At 32.8% G+C, this 20,951-nt stretch overlaps 2 protein-coding genes and 1 long non-coding RNA gene across 4 annotated transcripts in view; 2 read left to right on the forward strand and 1 right to left on the reverse strand.

Moving 5' to 3' along the window:
* The first annotated feature begins 294 nt into the window (after nucleotides 1-294).
* Nucleotides 295-2,711, forward strand: LOC135847143 (uncharacterized). The gene is made up of 2 exons (XM_065366574.1): nucleotides 295-439; nucleotides 542-2,711. The coding sequence occupies exon 2, from the start codon at nucleotides 578-580 to the stop codon at nucleotides 1,643-1,645; it is 1,068 nt and encodes a 355-aa protein (XP_065222646.1). The 5' UTR covers nucleotides 295-439; nucleotides 542-577; the 3' UTR covers nucleotides 1,646-2,711.
* Nucleotides 2,712-7,782: 5,071 nt separating this feature from the next.
* LOC135846636 (tyrosine-protein phosphatase non-receptor type 13-like) overlaps nucleotides 7,783-20,951 on the forward strand; it is a 65,909-nt gene continuing 52,740 nt past the window's right edge. The window contains exon 1 of the mRNA XM_065365840.1: nucleotides 7,783-8,215. The gene's annotated coding sequence lies outside the window, so the exon portion shown is untranslated. The remainder of the gene's footprint in view (nucleotides 8,216-20,951) is intronic.
* LOC135846997 (uncharacterized) lies at nucleotides 16,892-19,967 on the reverse strand. 2 transcript variants are annotated; one of them, XR_010559062.1, is made up of 2 exons: nucleotides 19,517-19,967; nucleotides 16,892-19,379 (listed from the first exon to the last, which is right to left on the reverse strand). It is a non-coding gene; the product is annotated as an uncharacterized LOC135846997 (long non-coding RNA). The 2 variants fall into 2 exon arrangements; XR_010559061.1 differs by having other exon boundaries at nucleotides 16,892-19,389.

The raw sequence follows: 20,951 nt of genomic DNA on the forward strand, positions 1-20,951 counted from the left end.
TAGCATTTCCGAAAAAATAATTCACATTACTCCAAGTGGCTACACTGCGTGACGCGTTAATAACGTTACCCGTAACGTTTACGAAAACTTCTTTTTCGCTGATTTCTTCGGTTATTAATTTTAAAACTGTTTTAAAATGATAATTATAGTCATCGTGTAATACAATAATTCTAATAATTAAAAGAATATCGATCAGAATCATTTTTAAGTAGAAAAAAACTCATGAAAATTAATTGAATTCAGTGCTGGCGCCTGCGCGTGCGTTAGTTCGCGGTTCCTCGAATTTGTTTTGATAACCGTTATCATTTATTCAGTTCATTGGTAAAGATTACAGCTCGTCTGTATTATATTCAATATTCGAGTGGAATTATTTCAATTTAATTAGCTTATCTTGTGCAAATGACTCATATCTACGTAGCTTATCGCTTGAAGAAACACCGTAAGTATTACCAAGTAGTAAATGAGTAAAATGGTTACACCAATCGAGTGCCTCGCCTGTATTTGCTTCTGAGATTTTACCTCATTATTCGATGTTTCGCAGGTGCTTTCGAGTCGATGAAGTATTCGTTATGTGACTATGAACGTGAGGATTTATTTTAAATACGTATTGTGTAAACTACACGCTTCGATGAAACCTTTAATCAACGCACTGCTGAAGCTATTCAGTCCATTCAACGTAATAACTGCCGGACTCGGAGCTCTATTCATATGCTACATTCTCCACGTCTACGGTAATCTACACCTCAGATACGTCTTATGCAAACCAGATTACTGGTCGGTGGATTTAGATAATGGATTCGAAGGATTCGATAACGTCAGCGGATTACTCCACGGTCCTTACATCGTTCCTAACTACGTACACTACATACGTTACGGTCGTCCTTTGAAAGAGGTAAACTTCATGGACGCTGTCAACATCCTAGCAGCGTTCAAAAACCAGAAACCGGATAAAATCATGTTCCATACGGATCAAGAACCGTTCACAGGTCCGTACTGGGAACGATTGCTGAAAATACCTAAATTCAACGAAACCATCGAGTACCATTTCATCCAACCAATGCAGTCTATTTTCGGCCAACCGCTGAGTAGTTGGAATGGTCGATGGCATGCCAGCGATGTACTTCGAATACAGATACTGCGACGTTTCGGTGGTATATTTATGGATAACGACGTATACCTGGTTCAGAGCATGGATCGATTCAGAAGGTTCGAAACAGCTCTCGAAAGTATAGACGAATTGGATATCGGTACGATGACATTGGTAGCTCATAAAGATTCGCGTTTTATGCGTCTGTGGCTGGATGAATATCGAGACTATGTTCCTCATTTGTGGTACTATAACGCTGGTACCAAGCCTAAAATCAATTTGATTAATAACAGACCCGAACTGGTCCACGATGCTAGAGGATTTTTCGGTGTCGAGGATCTACGAGTTGAACTATACGTGCAGAATTGGAAAAAATGGAAGTCGAAGTATACTATTCATACGTTAGTCAGACATACTCACGATCTACCTGCTTTAATTAAAAATAAACTAGGACTCAAGTATCCGATGACTTTCAATCCACATAATATATTACAATATAATGTCACTATTCAAGAAATGGTTTTAGATTGTTGTAAAGAATTAGTTTATTTGAACTGATTCGGTTGATAGATGGTTTCTTTATATTTTTTTTTTATAGGTTTTAAAATTTGTTGTTTTAGTATGCTCTTGAATGAGTTCACTAGTCTCGTATACCTTCTTTATTAATATTTTATGTTGTTCTTATAAATTTAGTGAAGACTGAATTACGTTTTAAGATAATGTTACTCCGAATTCACTTAATAGTTGATTTAAAAACTCTATTTGATTGCGATAAATAGCAGCTAGATTTATTTAGTTTGTATTTCCCTGGAGGAATTTTCAGTTATTTGATTAGTTGTTAGTGTTTCACCAATATTAATATCTGTTTGCGGGCGAATTTTTTTATCATGAGTATTTTGACAGATCTCATATTGTTTTGTATTTTTTTTTTTTTTTGAATTAATAATTTCAACTCCGTCCCAAATTTTGAAATATTACTCGCCCTTAGCTCTCTTTAAGTTCTATTACCGATCAAAATTGTACTCGTAGTTGTTATCTTTTATCTTGAATCACTTGAATCGTTTCTTTAATTATAATTAAATTCGGGTTGTAATCAATAATCAGTATTTCATCGTGTTATTAATCTACTCGTACAAGATGGCGAATTCTTCTATTTCTTTGTACCGAAAGTAAAAGCTTGTAAATACCTTAACATCGATATTAATGTAACGTTGTTTTTAAAATCAGTTCGATTTTTTTTCCAAATTTTTCTATTGTGATAAATGTATTATTGTATTTATGAGTTTTGATTTTGAAGAAGAAAAAATAACCAGAGGAAATGAGATATCACGTTTTGGTAGGGGGAAAAAGTGATGAAAACAAGTGCCTAGTTATCATAATGTACTTAATTTAATTTAATTTTATATTAACGTGTAAGAATTCAGAATTTTTGACTAAAATATCCCATGTATTTACTACTTAACTCGATTTTTATTTTATTTCACGAAAAAATGTGTTAATGGTTATTTGTTTTATTTTTTTTATTTTTCAAATCAATTTACTCGATTGAATGAACCACGAACATAATAAGATCAATATTTTGATCAAAAGTTGTATTTTTTTAATAGTACTTACTTTGATGTTCTTATGTTATATTTTTTTATACGAGTAATTATATTCGTTTTTTCTAATAATGGCATATTTATTCTATCAATACTTGTCAATTTTTTTTTCGTTCAAATCATGGAATACTTCTGAGCTGATGAGATGAATAATTAATTCTCATTGTGTAGATATATCACATTAGGATAGCCATTGTGCTTATTTCAAATTTTCTTTTTTTTTTAGTGTTGGTATCCTATGAAGCTGATGGATTTTACGAGGTTTCAAACCGTTTTGAGCAGTTCTGGAGCCTCCAGCAGATTTTTGAAACTTGAAATTTCCCCAGAATTTCCTCAAATAAAGTTGGTAATTCGAAATTCACGCTGGACTCCAACTTAAACACGCTATTATCTGGGTACAAATAAAATAATGCTGAGATCCGCGATTGAAAAAAAAAAAATAAATAAAATAAAAAAGTTACTATGTATCATTTTTTTTTTTTTTTAATTTCTGCATCATATTCAATATTTTAGGTGATTAAACAATTTTTAAAGAACATCTCCTGGTCTTCACAAAAGTGAAAAATAAAAACAAAAATGAGTGAACGAATGATTTATTTTTTCGGGGATCAGCATTTATTACAATTTTGCTTTAACAAAGAATAACCGATTTTTTTTTCTAAATTATTGATTTCTTTTGTCAAAATAGCTCTAAATGCGAGGAAATTTAGTTAAAATTGCATAAAATTAAAACATCGTTGAAAAATCACTCGAAAACACTTTTTAAAACATTAAAGTAATAAAGAGATCATGAAATTTCAGTAAAACGTGGTTTGAAATCTCATGAAAAATCGTAAAAACTAAATTAAAATGATGAAAACACTTTAAAAAATCTAAATCAATAAAATCATATGAAAAATTTGGTCAAAATTGCTTTAAATATGGCTTAAAATTCATTAAAATAGTGGGAAAAAACTGAAAAATCATTCAAAATTATCAGAAATGATAAAACTTAAGTAAAATTTGCATAAAGCAGCGATGTGTTTAATACTCGTACATAAAAACTCATGAAATGCACTAAAATCATTCAAACTCTCTTAACAATTTGCAATTTATGAAATTCGATCAAAATTTGTCAAATTTCAGCAAAAACTGGATAAATTATGGTTCGAAACATTTAAATGACATAAAGTCGCTTTAAAAGCATTAAAATTATTTAAGATTGTGAAAAAGTGATGAAATGTCTGCTAAATTTAGCAGAATTATTTGTATAAATCATCGCGAAATTATTTTCAAAAGAAGATAAAAACTCTGCTAAATTCATTGAAAGGTATTATAGTGAAAATACTTCATTAAATGCATCAAAATTTACATAAAACGATAAAATTTTAAAAAAAATCAAAATCATTAAAATCTATTAAAAATATGATGGTTTAAATTCAACAAAACTTGTATAAAGTAGTCTTACATAGAAATCAGGAAAGTGTGTTTTTTTAGGGTGTTTTTATTTACCAGGTTATTACACTGGGAAATGTTTTTGAAATGGAATAAAAGTACCTAAGGAACCTCAAAACCATTGAAACTTACCAAGATTTGATTAAGTTCGAGAATTTCTAGAAAAACTAAATCATTCAAAATCACTGAAAACTGATGAAATTTCATCAAATCCTCAATCGCTTATCATCACCTGTCAAAATTTCAAGTGCTAAAGTGCCTTTTTCGATTTTTGGTGAATTTTCAAAAATAAAATTTTGGCCAATATGTGAGAAAAAATCAAAATTTTACTAAATTAACCTAGAAAGCTGAAATTCAGGATATATCATATTTTCGACCTGCCAAATCGATTGGAAACTGATTCAAACAGTTTTGAGCAGTTCTGGAGCCTCCAGCAGATTTTCGAAACTCGAAATTTCCACAAAATGTCTTCAAATGGAGTGGAAAGCCGAAATTAATTCTGCAAACTAATTTCAATAAGCTATGAAGTCAACTGCAGGTGAATTTCAAGTCGTTTTGGAGCTTCCAGCGATTTTTTGAAAATTACTGGAGCCTCCAGTAGATTTTTGAATCTCGAAATTCCCACAAAATTTCATCAAATGGAGTTGGAAAGCCGAAATTAATTCTGCAAACTAATTTCAAGTCGTTTTGGAGCCCCCAGTGATTTTTTAAAAATTACTGGAGCCTCCAGTAGATTTTTGAAACTTGAAATTCCCATAAAATGTCATCAAATGGAGTTGGAAAGCCGAATTTAATTCTGCAAACTAATTTCAAGTCGTTTTGGAGCCTCCAGAAATTTTTTGAAAATTACTGGAGCCTCCAGTCGATTTTTGAAACTCGAAATTCCCACAAAATTTCATCAAATGGAGTTGGAAAGCCGAAATTAATTCTGCAAATTAATTTCAAGTTGTTTTGGAGCCTCCAGTCGATTTTTGAAACTCGAAATTCCCACAAAATTTCATCAAATGGAGTTGGAAAGCCGAAATTAATTCTGCAAACTAATTTCAAGTTGTTTTGGAGCCCCCAGCGATTTTTTGAAAATTACTGGAGCCTCCAGTAGATTTTTGAAACTTGAAATTCCCATAAAATGTCATCCAATGGAGTTGGAAAGCCGAATTTAATTCTGCAAACTAATTTCAAGTCGTTTTGGAGCCTCCAGAAATTTTATGAAAATTACTGGAGCCTCCAGTCGATTTTTGAAACTCGAAATTTCCACAAAATTTCATCAAATGGAGTTGGAAAGCCGAAATTAATTCTGCAAACTAATTTCAAGTTGTTTTGGAGCCCCCAGCGATTTTTTGAAAATTACTGGAGCCTCCAGTAGATTTTTGAAACTTGAAATTCCCATAAAATGTCATCCAATGGAGTTGGAAAGCCGAATTTAATTCTGCAAACTAATTTCAAGTCGTTTTGGAGCCTCCAGAAATTTTATGAAAATTACTGGAGCCTCCAGTCGATTTTTGAAACTCGAAATTTCCACAAAATTTCATCAAATGGAGTTGGAAAGCCGAAATTAATTCTGCAAACTAATTTCAAGTCGTTTTGGAGCCTCCAGCGATTTTTTTAAAAATTACTGGAGCCTCCAGTAGATTTTTGAAACTTGAAATTCCCACAGAATTTCATCAAATGGAGTTGGAAAACCGTAATTAATTCTGCAAATTAATTTCAAGTCGTTTTGGAGCCTCCAGTCGATTTTTGAAACTCGAAATTCCCACAAAATTTCATCAAAAATGGAGTTGGAAAGCCGAAATTAATTCTGAAAACTAATTTCAAGTCGTTTTGGAGCCCCCAGCGATTTTTTGAAAAGTACTGGAGCCTTCAGTAAAGTTTTGAAACTTGAAATTTCCCCAAAATTTCGTCAAATGGGGTTAGCAAGCCGAAATTTACTCTGCAAACTAATTTCAATACAATAATAATTATGAAGTCGACTGCATGGAGGTTTCAAGTGGTTTAGATGCTTCCAGCTACTTCTTGGAAATTTCTATTCTCTTGGAAACGCCATGAAACCTTTCAAAAAGTCACTGGAGGCTCCAGAATCACTTGAACCCACCTGAAGTCGTCTTCAGATGGTGTTAAAATTGGAGTGTATAGTTCATTTCAGCTTTCCATTTCCATTTTGATGAAATTTTGGGGAAATTTCAAATTTCAAACATTTAATGGAGGATCCAACAGATTTCAAAAATCTACTGGAGGTTCCAGCAATTTTCAACTTCATCAATTTTCAAAAAATTGCTGGAGGCTCTAAAACGACTTGAAATTTACCTGCAGTCGACTTCACAGCATATTGAAATCAGTTTGCAGAATTAATTTCGGCTTTCCAACTCCATTGATGAAATTTTGTGAGAATTTCGAGTTTCAAAAATCTGCTGGAGGCTCCAGAACTGCTCAAAACTGTTTGAAACACTTTCCAATCGATTTGGCAGGTCGAAAATAGGATATATCCCTAATTTCAGCTTTCTTGCTCAATTTGGTAAAATTTTGATTTTTTCCCCCTCATTTTTGGCCTAAATTTAATTTTCAAAAATTCGCCAAAAATTTAAAAACGCACTTTAGCACTTGAAATTTTGACAGGTGATGAATTTTTACCTGCTCTTTCGATCTACCTTTGTTCGGTTTAAAAATTTTTTTAAAAATTAGTTTCCAAGAAGTCCTAATTTTTTGGAAATTTTTCATTTCTGGTCGAAATCCTTCTGAATTACCTTTCCTTCAAGAAAAAAATCTCCTTCCCCCTTCCCCAACAGTATGACTACGTTTGTGTGAAGCTCTCTAAAGTTGAAAAAAATCATAAATTGATTTCTGTAGAAATGCTTTGGAAATTTTTCATTTCTTCGAGTCCCATAATTCAACAGAAAGACGTTGATTGCGACTATTCATAAAATGTGAGAAATAAATTCCCACTTCAATAAATCATACTCTCCTAAATCATCCCAATTTCAAGAAAACCCCTTCCTTTTCAAACCAAGAAGACTCCATACAAGGAGACTAGAATTTTTGCCAAAAAAATGTCCATTTTTATATGAGTATGTTGGAAAATTTTCATTCGATGGATCTTTAAAAATAGAAAATTCTACCGATTTCGAATGCGAAAAATTAGCATAACCGAGTAATACGGCAATTTATCAAAATGCTACCGAATTTTTTCTCAAGGACATTCGCCCATCTCGGATGAAATTTTTTCTTTAAAAAGGTGATAATTTATACGTTTGTGGCTATCTCATTTACGTACAATTTTATTCAGCTCCTTCTCGTTGAAAGATTCGCTTTAACCTACTCCAAAAAATAGAATAATCAACCCACACTTTTGCTCAACGTGCAAAATCACACACGTATTACTCTTTTCCCCTGCCTTCCACCCTCCCCATCTTCCACATCTATAGGTACTCCAGCATCCCACGCTTTCCTTTATTCCTACATATTTCGTCTTATAAAAACTGTAGGGTACTGTACGAAAAATTAAGTCAACTTGTAAATTTATATTTTCAACATTGATACTTTAGTCACGTGCGAATCGATGCCAACAATTAAAAACACACAATATACGAGTATCTACGCGCATCTCTGGCAACATAATTACTATTTGTGATAAAAAGTCCGCTATATGTCCAATACACTTGTATGGAAAAAAAAAACTGGAATAAGCTGTGGTAGTTGGTGATAGAGTATTTCCATACCTGTTTTTTCTTTTTTTAATCCGCTTGGAGGAGGTGGATCTGGAAGGTTTTTCAAGCGTTAACAGTTGGGTATTCTGCGCTGAGCGCGAACAAGTGCTCGTGTGTTAGTTCATACGTAAGGTAATTCCGTAATAAACGCGTGTTTCTCTCATGTTAGTATGTAGAATCGTCGACCGTCGTCGTTAGAATATTTACAGTTAAAACATTGCATTTTGCAAAGGTGTTATAACCGTTTTTTTCCTGTCACGAAGTAAACCGAGTGCGTGGTAAATTTTTTTTCTATTTTAGTTGCAAAAAGTACTTGGTTTTTTTTTGGTGCGTTGTGTTTTTTTCATAGTGTAGTTGGTTGGTGATCGTTTCAGTGGGATGATTCCGAGCAAAGGGTGAGTATCGAGTTGTTTTTTGGGGATGTTTTGGGATTTTTTGGGGCGATTTTTGACACGAGGGTTGAAATTGAGGGGGTTTGATGTGATTGTGTGAAATTTGCATGGTTTTGATGTTTGTTATCATTTTTGTATCTTTAAGATGATAGATGGGTAAATATTTCATGTTGGATTTTTTGTAGTACTCGATGAGAGCTTTTGAAAAGGTTGTATGCAATTTTGTTGTATATTCTGAATTTCAGGTGTTAGAGGGTGGTGAAGTATTCTGAGCGTTGTAAGTCTGGTTAAAATGACAGATTGGCAAAAATTTTATGCAGTATAATTTATTTAGTATATTGAATTGGATCTTTAATGAAGATTCCATGAAAATGTTGCATATCTATTGAATTTCAGACGTTGAAGGCTGTAAAGGTATTCTCACAAAGGAACCTCTCAAGGTCCCAGTCTGGGACTGCAATTTTTAGAAAAAAGCATGATCAGAACCCCCAAAATCCAAAATTTCAGCTGCCCTAATTGAATTTTTGTTTTTGGAGAATTTTTGAAAATGCAGAATTAACCATTTTTGGAAATTTGTGTGTTTTTTTGACAAAAAAATGTATTATTTATTCAGTAAGAATTATGGAAATATATCCTGAAACTAGTGTCAACTTCCTCGAACTGAATTTCACCATTTTCAGTCATCCTGGAACCTCCAGAACGATTTTCGATTTCTCCACAATTTTAAAATTTACTCAGAGGGTGTGAAAATTAATTTGGGCTACTAAAAATGGAGTATCAGGTTCTTCTCAAATTATTAAACGAGTTTATTCCTTTTTTGTTCGATTTTTAGTGTTTTCGTGACCATGAATATTTACAGGGAAAAAAATTCAAAGAATCGAAAATTTTCTGTGCTTGGAGAAACTTTGGAAATTTAATCGAATGGCTTAGTTTTGTTTGAAACGCAAACCTCAATATCGGAATTTCACTGTTTCGAGCCATTCTGGAGCCTCCAACAAGATTTTCGATTTCTACAGGATTTTAAAATTCCTCCAGAAGATGTAGAAATTGCTTAGGAAACTAGAAATCGACTCGTGGCTTATTCTGGACCCATTCAACGAGTTCATCCTCCATTTTTGGCTCAATTTCAAGTCGGACACCTCAAGTGCAATTTTTTAACCAGAATATTTATTAGAAAAAAATTCAAAAACTCAAAAAAATTTCCATTTGTGGAGAAATTTTTTAAATTTGCACGAATGACTTTGCCTTATTGTCTGAAACCAATTCCTGAAATCCAAGTTTCAGCATTACGAGTTATTGTGGAGCCTCCAGCGCGATTTTTGATTTCTCTAGAATTTTAAAATTCGTCCAGAAGACGTTGAAATTAATCTGGGCACCTAAAAATTGAGTTTTGACTCATTCTGCACAAATTTAACAAATTTATTTTCTTTTCGTCCAATTTTAAGTCGAACAACTCAAGTGCAATTTTTTTACCACAATATTTTATTATTTACAAAAAAATCAAAATTTTCCATTCATGAGGAAATTTTTGAAATTTGCACGAATAGCGTCATCTTGTCTAAAACCAACCTTTCCCCCCTCCTCGCATCCGAATTTCACCAATTCGAGGCATTCTGGAGACTCCAGCTTGATTTTCGTTTTCTCTAGAATTTAAAAATTCCTGCATAAGACATGGAAATTGATTTGGGCAGCTGAAAATCGAGTTGTGGCCCATTTTGGACCAATTTAACGAATTTATTCTCGTCAAGTCCAATTTCAACTCGGACACCTCAAGTGCGATTTTTTGACCAAAATATTTATTAGGAAAAAATTCAAAATTTTCCATTCATGGGGAAATTTTCGAAATTTGCTCGAATGGCGTTACTTTTTCTAAAACCAACCCCCCCCCACCTGTATTTCACCATTTCGAGGCATTCTGGAGCCTCCAGTGCGATTTTCGATTTCTCCAGAATTTAAAAAATTACTCCAGAAAACGCGGAAATTAATTTGGGTAGCTAAAAATCGAGTTGTGCCTCTTTCTGAACTAATTATTAACGAGGTTATTTTCATTTGGCTTAATTTTAAGCCACTTCAAGTTCGAGTTTTTGGCCAAAATATTATTAGGAAAAAATTCAAAATTTTCCATTCAAAGGGACATTTTCGAAATTTGCACAAATGGCGTTTACTTGTCCAAAACCACCCCCGCGGTCCGAATTTCACCATTTTCAGTCATTTTAGAGCCTCCAGCGCGATTTTCGATTTCTCCAGAATTTTAAAATTTTTTCATAAGACATGGAAATTAATTTGGGCAGCTAAAAATCGAGTTGTGGCCCATTCTAGACCAATTTAACATCATTTGGCTCAATTTCAAGCCGGACACCTCAAGTGCAATTTTTTGACCAGAATATTTTTATTGGAAAAAATTCAAAATTTTCCCTTCGTGGGGAAATTTTCAAAATTTGCACAAATGGTGTTACTTTGTCTAAAACCAATCCCCCCAACCCGAATTTCACCATTTCGAGGCATTCTGAAGCCTCCAGCGCGATTTTCGATTTCTCCAGAATTTAAAAATTTCTTTATAAGACGTGGAAATTAATTTTGGCAGCTAAAAATCGAGCTGTGGCTCACTCTGAACCAATTTAACGAGTTTATCTTCATTTTGGCCCCATTTCAAGTCGGATACCTCAAGTGCGATTTCTTGACCAGAATAGGTACTTTCATTAGGAAAAAATTCGAAATTTTTCATTCATGGGGAAATTGTCTAAATTTTCACAAATGGCGTTATCTTGTCTAAAATCAACCCCCCCCTCCCCATCTGAATTTCGCAATTTTGACTCATTCTGAAGCTTCCTGCGTGATTTTGGATTTCTCTGGAATTTAAAAATTTCTTCACATGACGTGAAAATTAACTTGGGTAGCCAAAAATCAAGTTGTAGATCATTCTGGACCAATTCAACTTTAACCTCATCTGACTCAATTTCGGAGGGGGGGGCACCTCAAGTGTTCTTTTTTGACCAGAATAGTTTTAATGCCACTTGACTGAAGAATGCTGATCAAAAGAACTCTTGAGGTATCTCAAACAGGTTGAGAACAAGCTACAACTCAATTTTTAGTTCTCCAGATTAATCTCCATGCTTTCTGGAAAAATCAAAAATCATGCTGGAGCCTCCAGGATGACCAAATATAGTGAATTTCTGTTCATGGGAGTCGATTTCAGTTTCACAACTAATTTCCATCATTTTTACTGATACTTATTTTTTTGAAAAAAAAAAAAAAAACAGAAATCATCAAAAATGTTCAATTTTGGATTTTAAAAAATTCGCCAAAAATCGAAAAATTAATTCGTGTTGCTGGAATTTTGGTTATGGGGATTTTAGACCATCAGCAGATAGACAAAAATTACGTTGTATTGTAATTACCCATAAATACCTACTCGTACATTTCAAATAATATCACAAAGACATACAAAAAAAAATCGTTAAATTTAAACCCGTTGCTTAAACTTCAGCTGATTATTTATTAAATGAACCGATGTTGTTTGCGTGAAAATCCGTTATACCTACACGAGTACTGCAAGTGCATATTTTTTTCAAATTTATTTATTGATACGTTAGGTTATAATTTTACCTGTTGCAGACGTACCTACGTGTACGAGTAAGTCGATGTTTAATAACCCTATCAACACGTTTAATGAATGTTCTTGTATGGAAATGAATTTCATTTTCCTCCCATCGTAACGTACTAATGATATCGTTTTAATTGTCATACACACTTCATACACTTGTACGTATTATCAAAGGGAAACCTAGGACACGAGATGAAGTGCATATTATTCGAACATTATACCTGTCCAAGTGTCCACTGCTATCAAAGATCCATTCCTCCCTTCAGGTTTTTTTTTCTCGGTTCGATCCCTTTCATATTCTGGAAGAAAGTCAAAATAAACACAATGATCTCACTGGTCAAGAATTTCGACCCCACAGAACGTAATATTTAAAATTCGAGGACCTCTCATCTCTCGATCAGACCATGAGACCGTTCGAGTTTTTTTCCTCTGGACTTTATACTCGTGCTTTCGATTTTCGATACGTCACAATGATGATGAGTAATTCTTCGCTTTTTACTACATAGACTGTACAGTCCTAAAGTGTAGGTTAGTATAAGGAACATATTGTCGTAAATCTGTCTCATCAAAGAAGGTGCCAACCTGTAATAATAACAATTCTCAAGGTATACCCAGCATGTGGTGTATTATAAAGCTTATAAAGAAGTAACCCCCCTAAATGGGCTGATTGTTTGAAACCCTTTTATGTTCTTTTTTTCACATTCGTGTTTGACGATGCGATGGCGAGTATTTATGTATGTATATTCCTTTATTATTACGAAGCGTTTATTTGGTTCGATTTCAGGTAGGGATATATCGTATACGAATACGAGTATAACTGTGGATGATAGTACCTCTTCCTTGAGTATCCGCAGCTTCTGTGGTTGCTGCACAGGTAGATTGATGTTATAGTGTATGTGAAGCGACAGTAGGAGGTGATGGAATGAAAGGGATGTGTTTGTTTTGATATTGCGACGTTTTTTTATCTCGTTGTCAGTGGGATAGTGAAAATGGTTTGAAAGTCATTGGATGCTTTGAATTTGAACCAGAAGTACAGATTTTTTATTTATATGAGCTTGAGATGGCATTTTTCTTTCTTTCTTTCTTTTTTCTTCCATGTTTTTTTAATTTTTTGTTTCATTTTGATGAGAATGGCTCGAGTATATGAAAAAATTTGAGCAAGTTGTTACCTTTTTAAGTCAATTCTCGATGTGGAGAAAAGACTTGAATACACTTATTTTTTTCGAGTCATTTTTGAGCTCATTCGAGTCCTTTTGCAATTCAAAATTTTTTTGGGAGGGGGGAGGGGAAGAATCTTTGTTAAAATAAGATATTTTTCAACATTTTTTTGTGATTTTTAGGAACTACTGGGAACGTGTTTTGCTTCTACATATTTGAAACTAAAATTGAAAAGTACGGTCACTTTTCCATCTTAGGTGGGAAATATGTATTTCATCGTAAAAATAAAAATGGTATTTTTCGTGCATTTATAATTCAAAAAGATTTGAATAATTTGACTGGAAACACATAGATATCTGCTTCGATTACCTACCTCAATTTAAAAATTTGAAAAGAAAAGCAGAGAAGATATTAATGAAAAAAACATTGTTAAAAATTATAAAAATTTACACTTGTAAAATATTTCCTTACCAACTTACTTAATTACTTGAGTGAAAAATACTCATCCTAAAGAAAAAAATTATATATTAGGATCAAAATTGTAGAGCCTAAAATTTTCCACCTATATATAAAAATATTCAGGTATTTGTTTTTTTAGCCAAATTTTTGTAAAAAAATGGGGCTATTCATTTTTATTTATAAGTTTCAGCACAATGGTGATTTTTACATTTTATGACCTGGAGCCTGTTCTAATTGATCAAATAAAGTCAAACTTGGGGAATGGGGTTCTCTTGGAAGCCAAAATTGACCCCTGCAGTTGGAAAGGTCAACGTTGAAAATTACAGAAAGGTCTTTTTTTTGGAGAAGCTTAATTTGCCCCCAAATTGATGAAAAGAGTCCAAACTCATACCATTGGTGAGTACCGCCATTGTGAACAACATTATAATTTCAGCTTCCTAGGTCATCCCCACCCCATTTAAGGTGGAAAAACCCTGATTTCGACCTTATTTTTGATCCCACCTCACTCATAAAATTGACCTAAGGAGCCCCAATGTCCAGCATACAATGGGATGGTGTCATTTGAGCGTATTTTGCAGGTTTAAACCTTCTGACCCAATTTAATCTGTCTCCAGGGTTAAAAAAGTGGATTTTTTAAAGCTATTTTAAATGTTTTTCAATATTTAGGAAAGCCTACAGCCCTTCCAAATTGACCTAGAGGGTCCAAATTTTCACAATACGTTGGGATGATGTATCAGAAGTGCCTTTTGCTGGTTTTAGCCTTCCAAACCCATTTGAACCCTCTCCAGAGTAAGAAAAGTGGATTTTTCAGCTATTTTCAAGTTTTTTTTCAACTTTTAGAACACCCTGTAGCTCCTTCAAATTGACCTAAAGGGTCCAAATTTTCACAGTACATTGAATTGGGAGGATGTACCCTAAGTACCTTTTGCAGGTTTCATCTATTTTTTTTTCACCAAAATTGAGAAAAAATAAAACTTTTTTTGCCAAAATTGTATGAGTCTCACTTTTTGCCAACATTTTCCAAAGAGTCTCGTTCTTTTCCAAAAATTTTCAAGAAGTTTTGCTTTTTGCCAAAATGTTCAAAGTCTCGATTTTTGCCAAAAATTTCCTAAAAATCTTGCTCTTTTGCCAAAAAAAAATTGCAAAAAAGTATAAATGTTTACAAATATTTGAACAAAACATCTCGCTTTTGCTTGAAATTGCCCAAGTTTTGCTTTCTGTCAAAGTCAAAAATTTGTACTTTATTATACCAAAAACTGCCAAAATTCTCACTTTTTTGTTGAACAGTCAAAAAGGTTTTCAATTTTGCATGTCTTTGTTCCTCTGATTTTTATCAACAACAAGGGAGGCCAAATTAACCAAAGAAAAAAAAATCGATTTTTCCTAAAAAGCTCTGCCTTTATTTGCTAAAATTATCAATGGCTCACTTTCTGCCATAAATATCAAAAAGTCCAGAGTCTCGTTTTGTCATCGATTTCTATAAATTACTGGCACTTTTCTGCCAAAGATTCCTAAATCTCTTATTTTATTTCAAAAAATGACCACTTTTTTTGCCAAAAATTGCCAAAAAGTATCGTTTTTCTTGCGAAGAGAAGTCACCAAATAGCAGCCAAATAGTTTCACTTTTTTGCCAATCAAAAATATCAAAAATCTAGAGTTACATTTTTTGCCATCAATTTCTAAAAATTACTGTCACTTTTCTGCCAATGAAGATTTCAAGTCTCTCTTTTCAAACTTTTTTCTCCAAAAACTGCCAAAAAATCTCGCTTTTCTACCAAAATCAAAAAGTTGGCAAATTGCAGCCAAATGTCTTTTTTTTGACAAAAATTGTGAGAAAAGTACCAAAGTTTTGCTTTTTGCAAAAATTGTATCAAAGTTTTTATTTGAGTTTCATTATTAAATTTTAGTTGAGATGTTCTGTTTCGAATTTTTCTTTACATTAGATTTAATTAAAATGTTCGGTCATTTTTGATGACCTTTTCCGCATTGATAAATGTTTTGCTCGTTTCTATATCTTTTTTTTTGGAGCTTTCGGGGAAAAGTTGAGTTCGAGTACTGATAGTACAATATTTTTAAAAGAAAGAAAGTCGTCTCATCCCTTCCTTCAATCAGTGGTTCTTTTTGTTATTGGGTGGACTCGAAAATTGCGTCCTTTTGGCGAAGTTTATGGCTCAATTATAAAAAATGTGGCTTAAAAAAATATTGAGATTGAGAAAAATTCTTTTTTATTTGTATACAATTTGATGGTCAACATTTTTTCCCTTTTTTTTTTGTTACTGGTGATGATCTGAGAACATTTGAAGCGTAGAATTCGAAGAATTTTTTCTTTTTTAAAAGCTTTATACCTTCATAACTTCATTCGATGAAATGAACTCCTCACAAGAAAATCAAAATTCGAAAAGATTCAAAAAATGAAGGAATTTTTATTTTTCTGTTGAGTGTAATTTTTATCAACTTTTTCATGAAATACGTCAGAAAGAGGTCAAAATAAGACAACTGAATAAATTTAAACTTTTTTTGATGTTTCAAATTGAAAATTGAATTTTTTCGAATTTTGATTTTTTGGGAAGAGTTCATTTCATCGAGTGAAAGGGTTTTTTCAACTTTTTCAACAGATACGTAAAAATAGGGGTCAAATGGGTCAACTTTACCTATCAGAACTTTTTTTCATGTTTTAAATCAAAAAATCGCATTTTTTCGCAAACTTTAAATTTTTTACAATCAACTTTGCAACATGTTACCATCCCAATTTTTCAATATGTTGTTCAGCATAAAAAGTTGTCTATAATATATTTTTTTCAGAATTTTTGAGAGTCTGAACGATATGAAAACTACGTTTCGAAACTTTTTGAGCTAATTTTCTGTGCGAAAAAAAGTGGCAACACTGATTTTTATGATATCACCAAAAAGCTTTTCAAAACCCCTAACTATGGGAAAATGTTTCATTTTGGTTGGTATCGCGGTTATCGAGTAATCCATTGTTGAAATGGATGATACTTTAGGTTCACTAAAAACTTTGGCACCCCTGGCTGCCTTTAAAAATGGGCTAGAGAGCTGCGATTTGCGCCATTGGTCATCCCTTCAAAAGGTCTTTCCACAGGAAAAATTTCAAAAAAATCGCCGAACCCTCCTACCACTTCTTGGTTCAATTGACGTGGAATGACCCTGAATGATTCAAAATAAAACAAAATAAAAATAAAGTAGGGTTTTCCTTAAAGGAAAAAAACTTTAAAATCAAGGATGAGTTTTCAGTTTTAGAAAAAATAAAAAATAATCTTAAAAAATGTATTTCAGTATTGCATATTTTGACATTTCTCTACGATAAAAGTAGATTCAATTCTTATAAAGATTTTTATCTTCATTTTTTCAAATTTTTTACTGTCGTTTTCGCTTTTCTTGTAATTTTTTTAAAATACACCAGATTTCATTTTTTTTTTAATAAAACATTAAAGAAATGAAACAATTTTTACACATATTTATTTTTTGATGTTCATAATATTTGTTACATTTATTTTAATGTGATATAACTGAAAAAATAACTTATTTTTTTAAAAAGTAGAATATGTATTACCTAAAATTCAAACACACGTCCACGTTTTTTTTTCAAATCATCCAACTTGAAAATTTCGTAGAAAATTGTGGTAAAAATTAATTAATTTTACGACCATACGTACCTAATTCGACCCCATATTTTATAAAAACATCGCCACATATTCTGTAATAAACATCGTAAGTACTCAAATTACCAAGTACCAACAACATATCGACTCTCGACACGACGACGACGTAGTATCTTTCAATCTAATCCACTTTAGACCTTTCTGTCTCTTCTGTACTTACACTTTTATATCGAACAATTAGCTAATTACAATTGACAGGTAATATTGGGTTTATAGGTTAATCGCGCTATAGTACAAGTATCATACTTAGATAACGAGCAACGAGCACCCAGTCCAGCTTCAAGAGAGTGGCTTTCGTTCCTTTAGAAACGAGTATATGTACTACAAATAGGTGCTCCTTCTCGTACACAGACCACAGACCGTTGACCTCACACTCAAGCTTCTCGTACTACTACATTTTAATCCTCGACGACGTCTCGTAGGTACATTCTGGATTACCCTTTTTATAATTAAAGCTTGCATATTTTACGAGAGCAAAAGCAATATTCATCTCAGAAAAGTAATTCATCTTCTAGCTTTAAAAAGTTGAAAAGCTTTCATTTTGAAAAATGAGAATTTTTTGTTGTTGTAAATTTTATATCGTCGATTCTTCGGTGCAAAGTGCAAATCGAGGATAAATATTCATATATGGGTATTTTTTGTACTGCAGGATGGTGATGAATGGAGCAGGTTTTTATTTAGGTTTGGAGACTAACAAATTGTGAGAGGTTGTCTTACTCTTAGTCCACCTACTCTTACAACTTCATGAATCAGTTATGTACCTACTATTTTTGCATTTAAAAATGCAACAGTCTGGATGATGAGACATTGAATTTCGCGGAATTATTTCGATGTACGAGTTTTACCTTCAAATACTCGGCGATGATGTGCAATTTGAATTAAAAACGTATACGATATTGAATATTTAATCGAAAAATGACACTGGTGGCTATAATGTGGTCTTCTTTACGAGATACCTATACAGTATTCTAGGTATGTGTTCCTGTCCTGGTCATTCTCATCACCTGCTCAGCTCGATTCGAGTGAATTTTTTTTCACATTTTTTTCTAAGTACACCGATGATTGAAACAGTCTGCAGTTGGTGTAAAGAACCGAAACGATACCGGCTAAAATGAACTATTATATGAATCACCTATCTGCAACTCGATTCGATATGGTCGATGCGGATTTCAAGGCTTCGTATGTATTATGAAGATGAAGAAGGGAAAAAAACATGCTCTCTAAAGACTCCACACGTTCGTATAGGTAGAGAGGTACACGTTGACGAATAACGAAATCTTTTGGGATGCGAATGCTTCTCTTTCTCTAGCTCGAGTGAGTCTTGAAAGACACGTTCGAAGATGTACGTTGATCTCTGGCGTCCAGAATGCGTGTATATGGCTATGGAAATTGTACCGTAGCATAATAATAATTGAGCTATGTGTACGATTACCAAATACACCATCATCATCATCGACTCGACTAATCATCGTCGTCGTGGTATCTCGGATTATAATTTTAGAGGATTTCCCGCCAACGTCGTATGACGTAAGGTATCTCATTAGGATACGGAGTCGTCGTCGAGAAATTCAAATTATTCTTTAAAAAAAAGTCAAAATATAATCTTACGCGTAGGTATTTTCGATGATTACGATGCCTAAACTCCTACGTTCCAAACTCTGCTTTATTTCATCATCAGCATCGAGAGAGTCAGTTGGTACAATATTCAACCTCATTGGGCCAATTGCAATTTTGCAGAAAAGCATCGTACACTGTTCCTTGACCGCAACTTTTAACAAACGCTTTACCACTTCCGCAATGGCAGAAGTGTGGCGTACATGCCCCCAAGGAGATTTGTGATTGGCCTATCGAGTTGCAAAGGGTGACTGTGCAAGTGTGTCCTTTCGAGTTGAATTTGACTGCTTCTCGTAGCACAGGGTCTGATTGGACTTCTTCGGAGTACATCACGTTGTAAGCTGCTTGGATATCGACGTTTACTTTGGAGAACCCACCGTTCGAGTTGATTACCTCTTTGAGCTTTCGAGAGGCTTGGAGGAGGACTTCTGGGCTTATTGTTGAGGTTATTGTGGGCGATCTTCGGATCCGTTTGGAGTGATGGTTTGGTCTGAGTAATGAGATGGTGTAGAGGTGATGGTGAGGATGATCTTTGGTCGGAGATTCGAGTGATGTAGACGAGTCCAATGGTATTGCATTAGAGATGTGATTACATAATGAGATGAAAATCATCGAGAATATGAACGGAGTTGATGTCTGCATAGCTCTGGCTCTGTGTACAACTGTACATGTAAATAAAATATTTCAAATTGTGTAAATGAACGTGAAATTTTGATTTTGCTGTAATAAGTCGTATCAAAAAGAAAAATGGATAATATGAAATTACAATATAATTTTTTATGTACTTACCAAAAATATATTGAAAATTGTATATATCCTCGATATGATAAGGCTACCTCAATTTCGAGACCTTTAACGCGTATTCTCGAGCACTTTAATCCACTCCACTTAGATAACAGTATGTAGTTCATGTAGGTAGGTACCTATTACGTATACGTATACTTCTGCTTTCGTGAATTACTCGCTGTAGACTGACAATGGAAAATTCAAAGATCATAATCGATGAAATACGTACTTTACGTATAGATATGACTTAGGTTAGGTTCATATTTTTGATGTTTTTATGAAATCGTGAACGAAACGAACGTAAATTATGCTGTTGATAAGATATTTTATTGCGAATATTCATTTCGTGGAATCATCTGACTAATTGGAATTGGAATTAGGAACGAATATAACTTTCTATTTTATTCTTATCTCTATTTATGTAAAGTTCAAGAGACTAGGAAACTTTGATGTGATAAAGCTATGATGTTACAAAGTTACCTATCGATTGTTTATCGAATGATTTGTTATGTGTGGATGATTTCATTTTTATTATGATTTGAAGTCGATGCCTTGAATAATGAAATGGACCAAATAGAGAGGAGATTGATTTTTTTTTCTTGTCTTAAGCAGCTCTATTCGTCAATAATTTTAATTCATTTTATTAAATAGAAAATTTAACCTTTTGAAATTCATTTTTTTCTCTATTGTAAATAATAATGAATAAGGGACGATTTCTGTTTTTTTTTTTGTTTTATTGTGGTAGAAGATGGAAGGAGGGATTCTCTATTATACCACTTTATTTTTTTGTGCAAAATTTGTGAACATGAGATTGATTTTACTGATTTATTGAAAATTCTCAAGAAACTTTTGCAGTGATTTTGTAATTTTCAGCACAATTTTGTCCATTTTAATCGTCGTTTTAAACAATTTTCAAACAAATTTTTCATTTTGCTGTTGATTTGGAAAGTTATTGTTTTTAAATTATGATACGTGCAATTTATACGATATTTCATGAATTTTGACTTTATTTTCAGTGACTTTTAGGATAGGGACCTACTTTTGACAATTTTTCAAAAGTTTTCAGATCTTTGAGTGATTTTGATGGATATTTTGTCATTTTTAAAAAATTTTGGAATTTCGTTTCATTTTTTTTTTTTCAACAAATTTTTTTAGTATATTTTGCTTCATTTTTAGTAGGTAATTTTGCACCAATTTTGTTAATCTGTGGTTGATTTTATGAAATTTTGTTGATTAATTTCATTTTTTCTGCATTTTTAGTTATTTTTAATAAAATCTAGGTGGTTTTTAAAAAATAAATTTTAGGAAATTTTCACTTTTGTTTTTTGTTATTTCAATGATACGTATTTATTCGATTTTTAAAATCACTTTTTAGATATTTTTATGTCTTTTTTGAAATTTTTCGTTCATTTAAAAAAATTTATTTCATTTTTTTCTT

The sequence above is a fragment of the Planococcus citri genome, chromosome 5 (assembly GCF_950023065.1).
Source record: "Planococcus citri chromosome 5, ihPlaCitr1.1, whole genome shotgun sequence".
NCBI classification, from domain to species: domain Eukaryota; kingdom Metazoa; phylum Arthropoda; class Insecta; order Hemiptera; family Pseudococcidae; genus Planococcus; species Planococcus citri.

What these genes read in the sequence shown, in the direction of transcription:
- LOC135847143 (XM_065366574.1), top strand. Translation starts at nt 578, where the DNA reads ATGAACGTGAGGATTTATTTTAAATACGTATTGTGTAAACTACACGCT.